At 45.4% G+C, this 17,762-nt stretch overlaps 1 protein-coding gene across 2 annotated transcripts in view; it reads left to right on the top strand.

Annotated features, from left to right (window-relative positions):
- The window catches only part of paxip1 (PAX interacting (with transcription-activation domain) protein 1), a 118,308-nt gene extending 107,636 nt beyond the window's left edge, over positions 1 to 10,672 (top strand). The window contains exons 17-21 of one of the 2 annotated variants that reach the window (XM_078537060.1): positions 4,566 to 4,666; positions 5,690 to 5,824; positions 6,544 to 6,619; positions 6,723 to 6,783; positions 10,129 to 10,672. In XM_078537060.1, the coding sequence (XP_078393186.1) occupies positions 4,566 to 4,666; positions 5,690 to 5,824; positions 6,544 to 6,619; positions 6,723 to 6,783; positions 10,129 to 10,144 (389 nt within the window). In that variant the 3' untranslated portion in view covers positions 10,145 to 10,672. Of the gene's footprint in view, positions 1 to 4,565; positions 4,667 to 5,689; positions 5,825 to 6,543; positions 6,620 to 6,722 lie in introns of both variants that reach the window. The other variant, XM_078537057.1, reaches the window with a different exon arrangement.
- The last annotated feature ends 7,090 nt before the right edge of the window (positions 10,673 to 17,762 follow it).

Below are 17,762 nucleotides of genomic sequence, written 5' to 3'. Positions count from 1 at the left end.
TCATAGCAGGAACGCACACGTCTCAAAGATTAGCGTTACTGATTGGGAACGACCGTGTCTCAGTGTTAATCTTAATAATATTATGTTCATCTATGTGGTATTAACGTGCAAATGTTGGGCCATTAAAAATTAAATCATGTACAGGTACACAATTAGAGGATGTGGGAAGATGATATGACATTAAACATTTATACATGTGCTTTGCTGACCAAATCTTCTATCCTGTAATAACCTGACCGTACCAGAGGTTCAGCCTGGGAAGCACAGGGTTGTCAAAGTTTTTGCAATTGGGCTTCATTGGGCTTTGTTCCACTTGCGACACTAAATTGTTCTGCGTAGGCCTGGAGAGAGCTTCAGGAGAATCTCTGTCTGTATGGCCAGAACTCCATCCACCAGTGGCAATTTTCCATTAGGGCAGAAGACAGAGTAGGTTCTCCTGATGCTGCAGTAAGTTCACAAAGTGCCCAGCAGATCACTTCAACTCAGCCACGTAACTGAGCTGGCGTTGTATTCCACCTGGCCCTGTCCTGCCTTTGTAAAGGTTTGAAATGGCTCCCAGAAGGAAGTTTCACACTTCTTCGTATTATACTTGGCGGAGTCAGATTGGAACCTTATCCTTGGGGCTGTAATGCTGTGTTTTGCATCACCTTGCATGCTAAACTGCTTTGGTCCAGCAAGATAATGCCTGTAACTCCAGTAGCCCTTAGTGTCTTCTGAACTTCTCCCAGTCATTGCAGAATTTATTAGTTTTTTTTGTAACAACCATCGATTCACACTATCAATATCCATTGGGAAAATTCTAACCTCCCATCTTCCTCACCGGTGAGCTTTTTCTGTCTTTGGTCCATTCTGCGAGGTTTCCATGGACGCAGAAAGCATTAGCCATTATGAACAATTTTTGAGGGACTATTCAAACACTGGCAAAATGCTGTGAAACAGATAGGAGTAGTTCCAAAATATTTGAAGCAACATCTCTAGTAAAATGTCCCAGCGTTGTAGTATCTCAGAAGGCTTGCACCACGTCTGACACACACACAGCATCCCAGAAGCGCACAGTCTGCTCTGTTGACAGTTGTGCCTGTCCTGCAACTGAGAAGAGGAACTTGCAAAATCGAAGGCACCGCCTGTCAAGGGAGTGTTGGGCCGGTGATAGGAAGAGAAGGTAACCCCACACCATCTACCCCAACCCGCTTTTCAACAGGTAGCACGGCGGTGCAGGCTTCCCCACGCACCCCTGCTGCAAAAAAAAAAAGGGAATCTGAAGGCTAGTCCCAGTTCCCCAACCAGCCCCAGGACTGGGGCAGCAAAATCCCATTCGCAATGAATTACCTTGCCTCTATTTGCTGGACCTGAATGCTGTATTTGGTTGGCCTTGATATAACCTGACCGAACCTGTGCTATGTGCCTGTTGGCTGGGTTTCCAGCCACCTTCCCTCCCTCCCCTCTTGTCGTCCAGCGGCTGGCTGAAGCGTTCGGCGCTTGTTGCAGCCGGGCGTTATGGCATGGCGGCCGTGAGAGCAGCCAGAATAACTGTGCCCCGGCCTCCATTGATAGGCTCCTTCCCGCTGCCCTTGCTGCTGCTCCTCCAGTCGAGGGCACCAAGAATGGAGGGAGGGAGCTCGCCATTGGAGAAGCTGGAGCAGCTTATGTGTGGGGAGGCGCAGAACCTGCGATGAGAGAAACGGCTCCTCACGGATTCCGCCTGTCCCATGCTCGCCTTTCCAACTTTTCGTCCCCGTCTTTGATTTCCCACAGGCTACTTGTGAGGTTTCGAGGGCGAATTTGCCTGCTGCTCCCGTGTATTGTGAACCCCGCGTGCATGTTACATAGCTTTCTGCCCACCGCACAATTTAGGTTTTTAAAAAATAAAACTGATGCCGTAGGGAAAATGCCACTTTTATTGACATTATTACTTTGGAGGAGAAAAATTCCATGATTTCAGCATTATTTGTTGAAATAATTAGCACCTGAGATGACAGCCCACCTTGCTAGCTTCGTGACAATCCCAAATATTTACTGAGCCCTTTTAGAAATCAAACCAAAATTCTGTCTAGAACAATGTCGCTGGATGTGCTAAGCTCTACTTGCAATGCCGCTTTAAGATTTTGATTTTAGTGTGTGCCTCATTTATATAAGAAGAATTGGAACAAATTAATTTAGAGCTGGATAATCTTTTATTTTCAATTATAGTTACTGCCTTTAATGAAGAAACAGTAAGGTTTTCTCCACAATTAAAAGCACGTTGAGTTTCATAATTTATGCAGTTTCTCACTATCCAAAGTGCTTTTGACCTTGTGCGTTTAATGAGCATTTTTGATGTTGCTTTAAGAATAACTGGCAGCATGACCTCGGCGAGATCCAAGGGTTTGTTGAATTGTGCTTTGATCTGGAAATAATTGAAAGCAGCATTAGAAAATATTTTTATGCAAATATATTATCTACTGAAATTCTTGTATTTGCACAAAATCTTCCTTCCCTGCACACCCCTCCTCCTTCAACTCCCCCCTCCTACCCCCCCCCAAACTCCCCCCTCCTTCTCCCCCCAAACACACCCCCCCTTCCTTTCCCCACTCCTTCCTTCCCCCCCTTCCCCCTCCCTTCCTTCCCCCTTTCCCCTCCTTCGCCCCCTTTCCCCCCTCCTTCGCCCCCTTTCCCCCTCCTTCGCCCCCTTTCCCCCCTCCTTCGCCCCCTTTCCCCCCTCCTTCGCCCCCTTTCCCCCCTCCTTCGCCCCCTTTCCCCCCTCCTTCGCCCCCTTTCCCCCTCCTTCGCCCCCTTTCCCCCCTCCTTCGCCCCCTTCCCCCCTCCTTCGCCCCCTTTCCCCCCTCCTTCGCCCCCTTTCCCCCCTCCTTCGCCCCTTTCCCCCCTCCTTCGCCCCCTTTCCCCCCTCCTTCGCCCCCTTCCCCCTCCTTCGCCCCCTTCCCCCTCCTTCGCCCCCTTCCCCCCTCCTTCGCCCCCTTCCCCCTCCTTCGCCCCTTCCCCCCTCCTTCGCCCCCTTTCCCCCCTCCTTCGCCCCTTCCCCCCTCCTTCGCCCCCTTTCCCCCTCCTTCGCCCCCTTTCCCCCTCCTTCGCCCCCTTTCCCCCCTCCTTCGCCCCCTTCCCCCCTCCTTCGCCCCCTTTCCCCCTCCTTCGCCCCCTTTCCCCCCTCCTTCGCCCCCTTTCCCCCCTCCTTCGCCCCCTTTCCCTCTCCTTCGCCCCCTTTCCCCCCTCCTTCGCCCCCTTTCCCCCTCCTTTCGCCCCCTTTCCCCCCTCCTTCGCCCCCTTTCCCCCCTCCTTCGCCCCCTTTCCCCCCTCCTTCGCCCCCTTTCCCCCCTCCTTCGCCCCCTTTCCCCCCTCCTTCGCCCCCTTTCCCCCCTCCTTCGCCCCCTTCCACCCTCCTTCGCCCCCTTCCACCCTCCTTCCTTTCCCCCTCCTCCCTCCCTCCTTCCTCCCCCCTTCCCCCCTCCCCCCCCTTCCCTGAGTAATCCTTCCCCCCCTACCCCCCCCTCCTTCCTTCCCTTCCCCATCCCTTCTCCACTTTCCCCTCCTTTCCCCCTCCTTCCTCCCCTCCTTCCTTCCTCCCCCCTCCTTCCTTTCCCCCTTCCCCCCTCCCTTCCTTCCCCCTTTCCCCCCCCTCCCCCTCCTTCCCCCTTTCCCCCCTCTCCTTCCCCCTTTCCCCCTCCTCCCTCCCCCCTTTCCCCCTCCTCTCCCCCTCCCTCCCTTCCCCCTTTACCCCCTCCTCCCTCCCCCCTTTCCCCCTCCCTCTCCCCCTCCCTCCTTCCCCCTTTACCCCCTCCTCCCCCTTTCCCCCCTCCCTCCTTCCCCTTTACTCCCTCTCCCCCCTCCCTCTCCCCCCCTCCCTCTCCCCCCTCCCTCTCCCCCCCTCCCTCTCCCCCCCTCCCTCTCCCCCCCCCCTCCCCCCTCCCTCTCCCCCCCCCTCTCCCCCCCTCCCTCTCCCCCCCTCCCTCTCCCCCCCCTCCCTCTCCCCCCCTCTCCCCCCCTCCCTCTCCCCCCCTCTCCCCCCCTCCCTCTCCCCCCCTCTCCCCCCCTCCCTCTCCCCCCCTCCCTCTCCCCCCCTCTCCCCCCCTCCCTCTCCCCTTTCCCCCCTCCTTCCTTTCCCCCCTCCTTCCTCCCCCCACCTTTCCCCCCTCCTTCCTCCCCCCTCCCCTTCTCCTCCCCCTCCTTCTCCCCTCCTTCTCTCCCCCCTCCAAGCCTCCCTCCTCCCTCCCCTCCCTCCGCTAACCGCTAGCACACTATCGTGTGAAATGTTTGGATTAAGATGATTAAATTGCGTGCTCATTGGTTATAGCTTTTATTGTGTCCCGTGTGCTACTCACAATAAGAGGTTGTGGTGGAAGAATTAATCCAGGCTGGTCTCTTGGTTAAAGCTGGTTTATTTCCCAGACGACAACTCAGTGCTACTAACTTCCTAGTAGCTTCCACACAAAGTGTTCCAGCTGTACCTTTTTATTCTATTCAGTTGGGATAATTAATGCCCATCGCCTGTTTAACTAGCAATTGGTTTTAACAAGATGATTGCCATATTAACATTGTGACCTTTCTAATGGGTAGTTTCTGTTTTTCTGTAGATGAGCAGAACTTTGTACTAAGAGACGCAGAAGCAGAAGTGCTCTTCTGTTTCAGCCTGGAGGAGTCGCTTAAGAGGGCACAGGGTGCTCCCCTATTCAAGGCAAGGTTCATATGCTCCCTTTTCTGTTACGCTTGTGTGTTGCATTTCAGTGCATGTTAATGAGCGTTACTGGCAGACCTGCCTGGACAGCAGCCATGCTGAGCTTTTGCATAATTTCAGTCCTACAAGCTGTAGAAGTTGATCTTCCGTGAGTATAAAAGCAAAATGCTGCGGATGCTGGAAACCTGAAATGAAAACAGAAATGCTATCAATACTTAGCAGGTCTGGCAGCATCTGTGGAGAGAGAAAAACAGAGTTAATCTTTTGAGTCCAGATGACTCTTCAGAGCTGAAGCTCCTCTTCAGAGCTCTGGACCCGAAACACTAGCTCTGTTCCTCTCTCCAGATGTGCTGCCAGACCCGCCGAGTATTTCCAGCATTTTCTGATCCTCCGTGAGTAAATCTTCACACCCAAAAAGCTGAAGAGTTAAAATGCTGCAAGAATGTTTTTTTGAGCAAGGTGCCTAATGGGTAAACTTCCCCTTTCAAGTTGGGTTGATTTTAATTTCGCTGCCATTAGTAAATGGGAAAGCAGACCATGAGGAATTAATCCTACAACTTGGGGGGATAAAAACATTTGCAAGGAATGGGAGCGGGGCTCTTTCAGCCAGTACAGACATAGTGGGTCAGATGTCCTGCCTCCTGCACTGTAAGATTCTGTGATTTTTTTTTAATGACCTTTATTAGTTGGAGAAGAGCTTCAATGTTATCCTGTTGGAGCTAGCACTCCCCTTTTTATTATAATAAAGAACAGGAAACTTGAGTTAAGTCAAGTGTTCAGGTTTTGTGAATTTGTAGGTGTGAGTGTTTCCAGAACATGATGGGGACAAGGGCGATTCAGTCATGGTTTATAAATTGCGTAGATATGCTGTTTAAAAGTTCAGTTCAGTCCTGTATTCTCTTCTGTGACCCGTTTCTGTTTTCATCTGGAGCATGGGTTTGGCCAGTTGAAACAGGATTCCTTGTTGCGAGTTCATACCCATTGTTTCTGTTCAACTTTCTACATACTTGCCTGTTTTTATAGGGGAAGTATTTCTACATCACTCCTGGAATTTGCCCCAGTCTCACCACGATGAAAGCCATCATAGAGTGTGCAGGTGGCAAACTGCTGTCGAAACAACCATCTTATCGCAAGATCATGGAGCATAAACAGAATAAGGTCGGCCATCCATTTGTACTTTGTTTGAGAAGTATTGTACATGCTGAAACTCCAGCTGAAATTTCTACCGTTGAACAAAGAGAAGCAGCATTAGTTCTGATCACCGTTTTGGGCCTGTCTGTTCCATCGGCTGCTCAAGTTTTGATTAGTATTGAAGCTGAAAATGAGAAGAGTCAGGCGATTGGTTTAAAAAAAAATAGCGGAAGTCCTCGTCTTCCTCCTCCACCCTTTGTTAAAGGAGATTGGAAGGTGTGATGAGCTGGTGCTATCTTCCTTTCACCCCCTAGGTTCAAACGCAGCCCAGACTGTTGGCTGTAACAGTCCAATATGAAATGATGTCCATCATTCTATCCTAGCTGCCATCATGTGCCGGTCTGTAAAACTAAATGATATGAATTGGAGTTGAATGGGCTGTCTTGCTTGGGGAGAAGGCAATGTTGTTCTGAGGCTGGGGGAAGAGTTCGAAGGATATTGGCACTCTCGCTGGGGTCTGTTAAGCCTGACACAGTGAGCGTGCTCTCTGCTGACAGATGGTGCCTGAAATGCAAATGCACCCTGCTTCCCTGTGCTAATGTCTGCTCACTTGAACAAGGGGGGAAAAAAAATGAAATAATCGAAGAATCAGGAAGTGGAATTAGGTGAGTGGCCTCCTTCAGTTGCTGTATATTAGCCTTGCCAATCCTTTGCCTGCTCACGTGTCCCTTTTCCTTTTCTCTTAGAGTTTGCCTGAGATAATCCTCATCTCGTGTGAAAATGACCTCCACTTATGTCGAGATTACTTTACCCGAAATATAGGTAGGTGACTATGCCTGAGACGTTTTTTTTTACACTTTCGCGTCATGTGGAATTCTCATTTTGGCCATTGATTTGTAACTTTATCTTTCCCTGCTATTTTCAGATGTTCACAATGCGGAGTTCATTTTGACAGGTGTCCTGACACAGACACTCGATTATGAGTCATATCCTTTCATGTGTGAAAATTTCGAGTTCAACTCCAAACAAACTCTACTTTCTCGCTTATTTGTTAACCTCATACAGCAAACTTTAATGATCCTTTTGACATCTTTTTAAAGGTCTCTTCCGTCAATCTGCAATGACGCAAGTGGTTTTTTATTTAGACTTGTTAAGGCAGACTTCTCCAGTATCCCAACTTCCCCTCATTTCTAATCTACCAAATTTATCTAGCTTGAATTTTTTTAACTACAAGATAGATTCCCTCTCCACACTTTATGCATGGTGAAATATCATGGTCAGGTACCCACTGAATGACTGATTTCTCTTCAGTACCTTACTTCTTTGCAATAGAGGGGAGGGAAGAAAATTAACCCAGTCATCATAAACTGTCCTGTTATTCCAAAGCCAGCTTTAGGTTGCATATTAAAACATATAATGCAGCCACCCCTTTTAAGTCAGTAAATTGGGTGTCTTGTATTTAAACTGAGCAGACGTCAGAAAAACTTTTTTAAAGTAAAATGCTTCTTACATGAGCCGGAAAAAAGGTTTAGCTTCCATTTTAGTTTGTCATCCTTTTTTAAAAAAAAAAGGAAGAGGTGAATAGGGACTAAAAGCAGAACAAACTGGAAATGAATAATCTTTCATTCCTAAACCGGTTTGAATGGGCTTTTTGTAAAGATCATTGAACCCCCTGCCGAGCAAGTGCCTATTCTTTGGAATATCTGGATTAATTCAGAGAGCTGAAATTTCACTGCCAGGCAAAAAAGAAACTGCGGAAGGTCAGTATCACTGCTGTATTGGAACTTACTGGAAATGGGGATTGAAACCGTAAAGATAACAAAACTAGCCACCAAATCCCCTGTTTACCAATCAGGGATTGAAATTAAATTGGGTGTTTGTTTTCTTATTGTACCTGGCATTATTCTGATTGTTTATCTGAATGTGACGGTCTGCGTCCCCAGTTTTCCAAGCTTGGGGCATGTTGCCAAATAAATTAACTGCAAGCTCAGGAGAGCCCAGTGCATGGTATGGATGGGGGAGACAGTTAGCGTTTGCTGGCTCTTCTGTCCACTAACACAGAAACTGGACTGGACTAGCTATATAAATACTGTGGCTACAAGAGCAGGTCAGACAGATGCTAGGAGTCCTGCGGCGAGTTACTCACCCGCTGACTCTCCAAAGCATGTTCTCCACTTGCCTGGATGAATGCAGCTTCAACAACATTATAGAAGCTTGACACCATTCAGGACAAAGCAGTCTGCTTGATTGGCACCCCTTCCAGAAACATTCACTCCCTCCACCATTAACAAACTGGCAGCAGTGTGTACCATCTACAAGGTGCACTACAGAAGCTCACCCAGGCTCCTTAGGCAGCACCTTCCAAACCCATGACTGCTACCATGTAGAAAGACGAGGGCAGTAGACACACGGGAACACCACCATCTGAAGTTCCCCTCCAAGTCACTCACCATCCTGACTTGGAAATATATCGCTGCTCCTTCAATGTCGCTGGGTCAAAACCCTGGAACTCCCTCCCTAACAGCACTGTGGGTATACCTACACCACAGGGACTGCAGCGGTCCAAGATGGCAGCTCACCACCAAGGGCAATAAATGCTGGCCTAGCCAGCGACGCCCACATCCTGTAAATGAAACATAAAAAAAAATCCAGTTAAACAGACAACTGTTGTCAGGTGCCGTTAAATACCTCAAGCACACCTTTAACCATTGTGTTTAACTTGAATAAGTAACATAGAGGTTGTGTGATGGTCTGTGACGGAGATTAGTAACTGTCTTCCAAAAGATAAAATTGTCCACCAGCAGAAGAAATTGAATCTGTTGGCCAGTCAGGATCTACGTTAAATTGTTGACCTTGGGTCTTGGATCTTCAATCTGCAGATTGTGAAGCATGTGCTGTTTTTCAGTATGTTACTATTGAAAGTATTGAACATTTCCTCTTTTGCATTACCATTATCAGCCTTTCAGGATGATGCACTACAGCAAAGTTCCATCTGTATGTACTACCCTACATTTTAAACAGATACCTTGGCAGGGATGGTAGAACAGCAATACAATGGTAAATGGATTGGCGCAAACTATTTTGAGAACAACTTTTGAAAAAGGAACGTGAGCGTTTGCATTACAGTACCACAGAACTTGTTTCAATTCAGTTGGCCTTGAGCAGTTAATTAACTGGGAGCAGTTAAGCATTTCGTCGTTATTTGATACATTTCCGCCCCAGCTGACCCACCCCTGACCAAAATAATCAGCAGACCAGCATGGCAGCACAGCCCAGCAGAAGAGCCAATTTTCAGAAACAGCCTTGCCCCCCGGCCAGGCCACTACAAATGACAGGGCGCAGTTTGATTTCGAGAAGTAACCTGGACAGCCTCTGATTTAAACAGGCAAATAAGTCTTGTTTCTTGATGTACTTTGTGAATAATGACTGTGCGAGGTTAATAAAAGGTCCAGTAATCTGATGTGCTTACTGCATGATACCAATTACCTGACGTACTTTGTTAGTTTGCGCCTCCAGGGGGGTGTGTAGTGGTGATGCTCCTAGACTAGTAATCCAGAGGCCCAGAGTAATTCTCTGGAGGGACAGGTTCAAATCGCACCATGCCAGCCGATTGGAATTAAAATTCAATTAATAAAATAGAAATTGAAAGCTAGCCTCAGTCATAGTGACCGTGAATCTATCATCGGTTGTTGTAAAAACTAATGCCCTTTAGGGAAAGAAAGCTGCCATCCTTACCTGGTCTGGCCTACATGTGACTCCAGACCCACAGCAATGTGGTTGACTCTTAACTGCCCTCTGAAATAGCCTAAGGAAGCCACTCAGTTCATGGGCAATTAGGGATGGGCAACCAATGCTGGCTTTTTCAGCGATGCCCACAGCCCATAAAAGAATCAAACAAAAAAGTGGCCTGTTACCCCGTGCACTTCACTAATATTGGATTCAACTACCTCTGTACTTCAGGGGCCTGTTGGTACATATACATATCTAGCTTTTGTTGTGTTGTTAAGTTACCATCTAAATGCAGCAGAATAAACTGGTGTTAATTTGTAGACTGTTTTCTCTGGGTGGCCCATTGAGCCATTGTTCCCAAATACTGCTAGCTATTCCCATAAAGCGAGGTTTAACCATTATCAGTCCTTCAGGATGGATGCGTAAGAACAAAAGGCTGAAAATATTCCAGAAAAAGGGCGATGGGAACATTGAAAAGTGCACTATTGATCTCATGCAGTGCCTCAGGATCAGATTCCAGCATCTCTCTTCCTATGCTGCAGTATTGTGAGCCGTGATTGAGAACTTCCTGCACATTTATCTGTTTTCCTTAGCAATCTCACATATAAATTCACCTGAAGTGATGCTGTGCGCATGGCATTACACAGTCAGACTGCCGGTATGGTGTTGTGAGGAGCTGCTGAGGAGCTGAGACGAGTGCGTTGCCCTTTCCCTCCTGCTGACAGTGACACTACTGTTCAGCCTGAAGAGCCTTCAGCAAAACGAGCAGATTTAGGCAGGAGAGGAATTAGAAATTTGCATCTTTTTTAAGATGTGTGTTATTTCAAGAACATATTTTGTTATGTTTTATTCCAGTGCTGGCTTGTTTTCTTACTGTAGAATATTGTACTGATTATTTTAGCCAGTTCAAATAGTAATCAATTATTTTTCATAAGCTGTTTTTAACTATGACTGTGGTACGGGCCCATAAATGGAAACCTTGCTCTAAATCTTGTTTATTACGAAAATTTATAAAGAGCTGTTGTCTGATAAATTATGGATGTTTTGAAATTCTGGACTTTATGCAAATTTCGTTTTGTATTTCTAATTTGTGAATTACTTTTATTACACACGGTTGCACGAGTTGAATAAAATGGTTAAAAATGATTGGGAAGCCACTTGGGATCCTTCACATTTTGGAAGGGGGAGTTTTTAAACGGTGAATAGGTTCATTTGGTGACGTTGGCGTATCTTTGTTTGTGTTACCAATTGCGAGGATGATGTCTACTTGGTTGAGAATTTCAGCCATGGGTTTGCATGTGTCGATGTCACCCCTGAATCGAGGAACAGTTGATGATGAATCTATTGCCTCTTATCTGCTTAGTCGATTTGAATCAACGGCTTACAGTCTTTGAATTTCTGAGCTTAATACTCAATCTAACAAAAGAGCACCTGTTTCCTCCTCTAACATTGCCTGCCTATATCCTTCCCTTATCTCTGCTGGCATTGAAATTCTCATCCACAACTTCCTATAGAATTACCATATGGAAACATTGCATTCAACCCAACAACCTCATGCATACATAGGAACATACGAACTACGAGAGGAGTAGACCACTCAGCCCTTCAAGCCTGCTCCACCATTCAATAAGATCATGGCTAATCTGATTGCAACCTCCTGCCTACCCCAGATAACTTTTCACTCCCTTGTTAATCAAGAATCTATCTAACTCTGCTTTAAAATAATTCAGACTCTGCTTCCACTGTCTTTTGAGGAAGAGAGTTCCAAGGACTCATGACCCTCTGAGAGAAAAGAATTCCCCTCATCCTTGTCTTAAATTAGTGACCCCTTATTTTTAAAAATGACCCCTAGTTCTAGATTCTCCCACAAGAGGAAACATCCTCTCCACATCCAGTCTGTCAAGACCCCTCAGGATCTTAAAGGTTTTGATCAAGTCACCTCTTACTCTTCTAAATTCCAGTGGATACAAGTCTAACTTGTCCAACCTTTACTCATAAGACACCCACCCATTCCTGGTATTAGCCTAGTAAACCACCTCTGAACTGCTTCTAACTCATTTACATCTTTCCTTAAATAAGGAGACCAATACTGTACACAGTACTCTAGATGTGGTCTCACCTGTGCAACTGAAGCATAACCTCCCTGCTTATGTATTCAATTCCCCTCGCAATAAACTATAATATTGTATTAGCTTTCCTAATTACTTGCATTGTAGCCTTTTGTGATTAATGCACTAGGACACACAGATCCCTCTGAATCTCAGAGCTCTGCAATCTTTCACCATTTAGATAATAGCCTTTTTTATTCTTCCTGCCAAAATAGACAATTTCACATTTGTCCGCATTATACTCTATTTGCCAGGTCATCGCTCACTCAATATCTATGTCACTTTGTAGCCTCCATACATCCTCTTCACAACTTACTTCCCTACCTATCTTAGTGTTGTTTTTACTTATTGAATTTCATAGCCTCATGATGTCCTCATCACCTCCAGAATACTTCTCCAGTGCTTTCTTCCAGAGTTCCTCCCTACACAAACTCCCGACGCGACCAAAATTGCTACTCGCATTCCATCCTGCAGGAAATCCGCTCGGCCATCACTTTTGCTGATCTCCATTGGCTTTATGTTGCCGGTGCATTGCCCTAGTTTACAAACTGTCCCATGACAGTGCAACCTTCAGCTACTGCCACAGCCCACTGTGTTCTGAGCTACACAGATCATTAAAATCGCAAACAGGTACAGAAAATAATCAAAATTTCTAATGGCTGGCTTTAAATCTAGAGGACTAGAATACAAGGGAATGGAACAAAACTGTGGTTATATCGCGAGTGGAGCACAGCTGTCTGGACATCACACTTCAGGAAGGATCATTTGCCCTTGGCAGAGCACAGCATTGATTGACTGGAATGATACCCAGACCAAGGGTTAAGCCACAAGTGATCCAAGTTTTCAAGATACTGAGGGGCACAGATAGGGTAGATTGGGGGAAACTATTTCCGCTGCTTGGGAAGTCTAGGACTAGGGGGCATAGTAAAAATTGGAGCCAGTCTTATCAAGAGTGAAATTGGGAAACACTTCATGTAAAGGATGATGCAAGTTTGGAAACCTCTTCTGCAAATGGCAGTCAATGCTAGATCAATGAATGGTTCATTTTAAAATGGAGATTTTTGTTTACCAAATGTATTATGGAATATGGAGATAAGGCGATTTATGGAGTTAGGCCGCAGATCAGTCATGATCTCACTGACTGGTGGAACAGACTCAAGGGACTAAATGGTGTGCTCCTGTTCCGAAAGATTCTGGCCTACCACGTGCAACTTTTCTTCGCTTCATAAAAGTCATATCCCTCTACTCTGACCTCTTCCAAAGATGCCAGCTCAGCAGTAGTACTCTTACTTATTGAGTCAGATTGCCTTGTGTTCAAGCCCCATGGTGGATTTAAGCAGGCGATCCAGGTACATGTTTCATTGCAATAATAAATGCTACATTGTTGGTTGAGATATTAAACCACTGACCTTGACTATTTGTTCAGGTGGACTTAAAAACAATAGAATTATTCAAATTGGCGATTTGGTTTCCCTACATTTCACTTCAGAAATTCTTCATTGACTGAAGTTTTTCAGGACATCCTGTAGACATGAAAAGTTATGTAAATGCAAATAGTTGCTAAAACCCATCTGAGTGGTTCATTTATACCTACCTTCAAAACCACCTTTTTTGATCTCTTCAATCACATCCCCTACCAGTTCACTTATGTCCAATGCCTGCTTCCTCCTATGAAACACATTGGCGCGTTCTGCTGATTTAAAGACATGATATATATGTTAATTGTTATGACGCAATGGATGGGCAGAAACTGCAGGATGCATTATCCTGAACTAACCAATTTAAGTGTACTGATGTGAAAAATGTTTGCAGTGGGTAACAGTATTGGGGAATTAGGATCCAGATTTCACAGGCCAGTCATGATTTTAAAAAATCACCCGGTGATTTAGTGGAGAGACATGCATTGATGGCCCTTCAGAGTGTGGTAAGACACCACTTTTTGGCTGCCGTTCGTCTCTCTCACATTCTTAATCTAACTGCCCATTAGGTTTAATGTGTTGTAACTGCTACGGAGAAAACATTGTTGGGGGAGGGGAGGTGGTGTGGGGAGGAGAGGAACCTTGAAATAAGAATCATAAAGTGGAGAGTGCTGCAGTTGATTGAGAATGTTGCTTGAGGAACCTTTCATTTGAAGGTGAGGCCTGTGTATCCTTGGAAGATGAGTGTTCAGATGTTTCGAGACCTTTTCAATTTGGATAAATTGCTCGAGCTGTAACAGCTGTCTCTGGTGGTAGCACAATCCATTCTCATTCACATGGCAACCCATTCCCACCTCCCCTCAGGTCAACATGCTTCGTATTTGTACTTCTGAGTTGCATTCAATAGGTTTCCAGTTAATATTCAGTCTTATCCATCTTAGAGCCCCATGACTAATGGCAGTCAGCTTTTTTATTGTCCATCCAACCAGATTGATCTTTACAATTAAAAGTAAGGTACAGTTTACTGTAAAGACTAGCCTGTGCATCAAGTACTCCTTGGGAATTTGTCATAGCAAGTATGCCATTTATAATCCTTGTCACAGAACCTCAAGCTTAGCCATTCATGTTTTTTTTTTAATATTCATTCATGGGATGTGGGCTTCGCTGGCTAGGCCAGCATTTATTGTCCATCCCTAGTTGCCTTTGAGAAGATGGTGGTGAGCTGCCTTCTTGAACTGCTGCAGCCCATGCGGTGTAGGTACGCCCATAGTGCTGTTAGGGTGGGAGAAATAGACTTGATTCCTCCATCGGAAGCTACCACGGTGATTAGTCAACACTCGGACATGCTTGATGCCATGTGTTACCCACTATCCGGAGTAGAAAACCAGATGAAGCTGATCAGTTAGAGCATTGTGCCAAATTTTCTACTCACGAGGTTGCACATTGTGTGTTCCCCACTTGTCTGGATGAGTGCGGCTCCAACAACACTCGAAGCTTGACAGCATCCAGGACACAGCAGCCAGCTTGATTGGCACCCAATCCACCACCTTAAACATTTACTCCCACCCTCCACCGATGAACAGTGGCAGCAGTGTGCATCTACAAGATGCACTGCAAAAACTCACCAAGGCTCCTTTGAAAGCACCTTCCAATTCTGCAACTTCTACCACCTTAAAAGAGCAAAGGCAGCAGAATAATGGGAACACCACCACCTGCAGGCTTTTCCCCAAGCGCCCCACAGCATCCTGACTTGGAAATTTATCGCTATTCCCTCACTGTTACTAGGTCAAAATCCTGGAACTCCCTAACAGTACTGTGTCGTACATACCGCATGGATGGCAGCAGTTCAAGAAGGCAGCTCACCACCACCTTTTCAAGGCAATTAGGATGGACAATAAATGCTGGCCCAGCCAGCGATACCCAGAATTTTTAAAATCACGTTCTTAAAATGCAGCATGTTGCAGAGAAGATTCTGATTGTAGTTGGCCCTCAGCATTTGGAAGTAATCCTGCTCATAACATTTCAGTCTGAGACAGATATACCTCTTGATCTTGATTTCTGAGGGAATTTACAGCACAGAGGTCATTTCCCCCAACTGGTCTGTGCCAGGATTAATGCTTCACACAAGCTTCCTAACCTACCCTAATCCACACTTCATCTAAAGTTATCAGCATAACTTAATCCTTTCTTATATACTTATCTAGCTTCCCCTTAGCTGTACGTAGAATTGTTACCATTGCAAAGCATCTGAAGAATAATTAATTTAGTGAGGCCACTGTCCTGTTACTATGTTCAGCCTTTATTCCAAATAATATCTTGTTATTCACCCTCTGTATGGGCCTGTACTTCAGTGGGAAAGTCTTTGGTTACCAATCAACTTGACCTGCACACTTCTCATCTGGTTCTCATTTTTTTCCCCTCTCTAGAGACCCATTAAGCTCCCAATTTCTTTGAACAATCTGGGGTGAATGTCTTCCTCGTAGCAATTTGCTCTTAGATTCCCGACATTAAATCCAGGATTGTAGTGGCCACTTTGATGCTTAAACCTCCAAAAGTCAACTGGAAGTTACAACGATGGTATCCGTGTAGTCCGCTGCAGTGAATATTGATGTAAAGTTGTCATTTAAAAACCTCTTGACCTATCCATATTCCCATGCCCCCAAAGGCTAAAAGTATCGATCAAATACTTTGCTGATACCCTGACAGTGACCCACACTTCGGAGAGCCCAGTTTGCTCTCCACCCTGGCTGGGTGGCATCATGCCTGATTGAAAAGTTTTGGTTCAGAGGTCAAGACTCTCTTGGCACCAGGACCAGTTGATAGACAAAGGAAGTGAGACTTTGTGAATCAAAGTGGAAGACAGCAGTTTGAGAATGGTTCCTGGTACAAACTTTTTTTTCCCCCCCAGATTTTCACAGATGAAAACGAGGACTCTTAAGATTTAGGTACCTAGATCAAGGCGATACACGCTGAGAAATGTGGGTCATTTTGTTTGAGAATATAGCGAGCAGTTTCAAGAACAGAAGAATGCCTGTGATAAACTGTTAGAAGCCAGTGTTACCCTTTTTTTAAGTTTAAGCACCTTCGGATCAGGCTCTGGGCTGGTTTGAGGCATCAGCTTGCATTCAAGTGAACACAGCAGGCGCTGTGTGTGGGCTGATTCCAGAACATGCGTCACCCAGCGTCTCTACTGAATAGGGTCTTTGCACTTCTCTTTTTTCTCTCCCCTTAGGGATCTGCTGGTTGGGGTTTGGAAAAAGTGAGCCATCAACCAGTTATTCTTAAATCAGTGAAATTCCTGAAGAATATCTTACAGGATATTGATGATGAGATGAAGAATGCCTTGCATATACCTGGTGCCTTTCATGACTTCAGAGCCTCCCAAAGTGCTTTACAGCTAATGAAATACTTTTGAAGTGTATCCACTACTCTAGTTTAGGGCGTGCAGCCAGCCATTTAAGGAGCCAACAGCAAAAGCAACACAAACTAATGGAAAACACGTCAGGCACCTCCAGATCAGCCCCAGGTTCAGTGGAAAGCATCAAACTTATGTGCAAATAGAGCTCACATTGAAAGTGTGGGCAACTCCCACAACAAATGTCAATTAACTGTCTCCATGCGAATGGAGATGTGAAAAGACAGGTCTCTATGGCAACTAAAACAAACATTTAAGGCCAGCCATTAAAAGAGATGCTCATTAAGAGTGTAGCTTCCAGGAGTGGTCAGCATGATGGTGACTTCTGGATTGCTAATCCACACGAATTGCTTAAGAAACTATCTGACATTCTATTAACTCTGGATAATTTATTTAGATTTCAGAATATGATTAAAGTTCCTTATGTAAGCTTTCAAAATAAACATTCAAGGATGAAGAAAAACGGATTTATTTTTTTAACCAGTGGTTTGGCCACCTTTCCTGTTTTACTTTTGCGCCGGACAGGAATAAACAATTGTTGCAGTTCACCCATGCGCTCTTTGAATGTTTGCCATTGCCTATCCACCGTCATCCCTTTAAGTAACGTTTCCCAATCCACCATAGCCAACTCGCGCCTCACACCATCACAGTTTCCTTTATTAAGATTTAGGACCCTAGTCTCCAAATCAACTACGTCACTCTCCATCTTAATGAAAAATTCTATCACATTATGGTCGCTCATCCCCTTGTGGCCTCACACAACTAGATTGCCAATTATTCCTTCTGTGTAGCATCTGTGTAGTGAAAGTTTTGAGAGAAAGTGACCAGCTGGGTTTGTTTTCCAGCATTTTCTGTTTTTATTAATATCTTCGGTATTGCTGTGAGCAATCCAGGGTGGAAATCAAAGGGGTGTTAAAGATTGTTATTTCTTTATTGAGCGCTTCTGCTAATTAGTTATAAACAAATTTTGATGAGGGAAATGGCTGCAGCAACATGACAATTCAAAGTAAACATCTCTAGTTGTGTACACCACCACACGCAGTTGCTGCCTGTTTTTGTTTCAGCTACGCCTGGCACAGGAGGAAGTACTTTATTACTTCAGGTGGGTGAAACAGTAACATTACAACTTTGTTGGAAAACTGGAAACAGAAACAACTGGAAATGTAAAGCAGGACCATCAATGTGTACAATGAGAAAAGTTAGGCAAACACGCAAAATGTTATGTGTCTTCTCTCTCCACAGTCGCTGCGAATTGCCAGCATTTCTGCTTGATATGTTTCTGTTATTATTGTTGT

This window comes from Cetorhinus maximus, chromosome 3 (genome assembly GCF_964194155.1).
Source record: "Cetorhinus maximus chromosome 3, sCetMax3.hap1.1, whole genome shotgun sequence".
NCBI lineage: Eukaryota > Metazoa > Chordata > Chondrichthyes > Lamniformes > Cetorhinidae > Cetorhinus > Cetorhinus maximus.
Note: the sequence above shows the minus strand (reverse complement) of the source record. Positions and strands in the feature narration are given on the sequence as shown.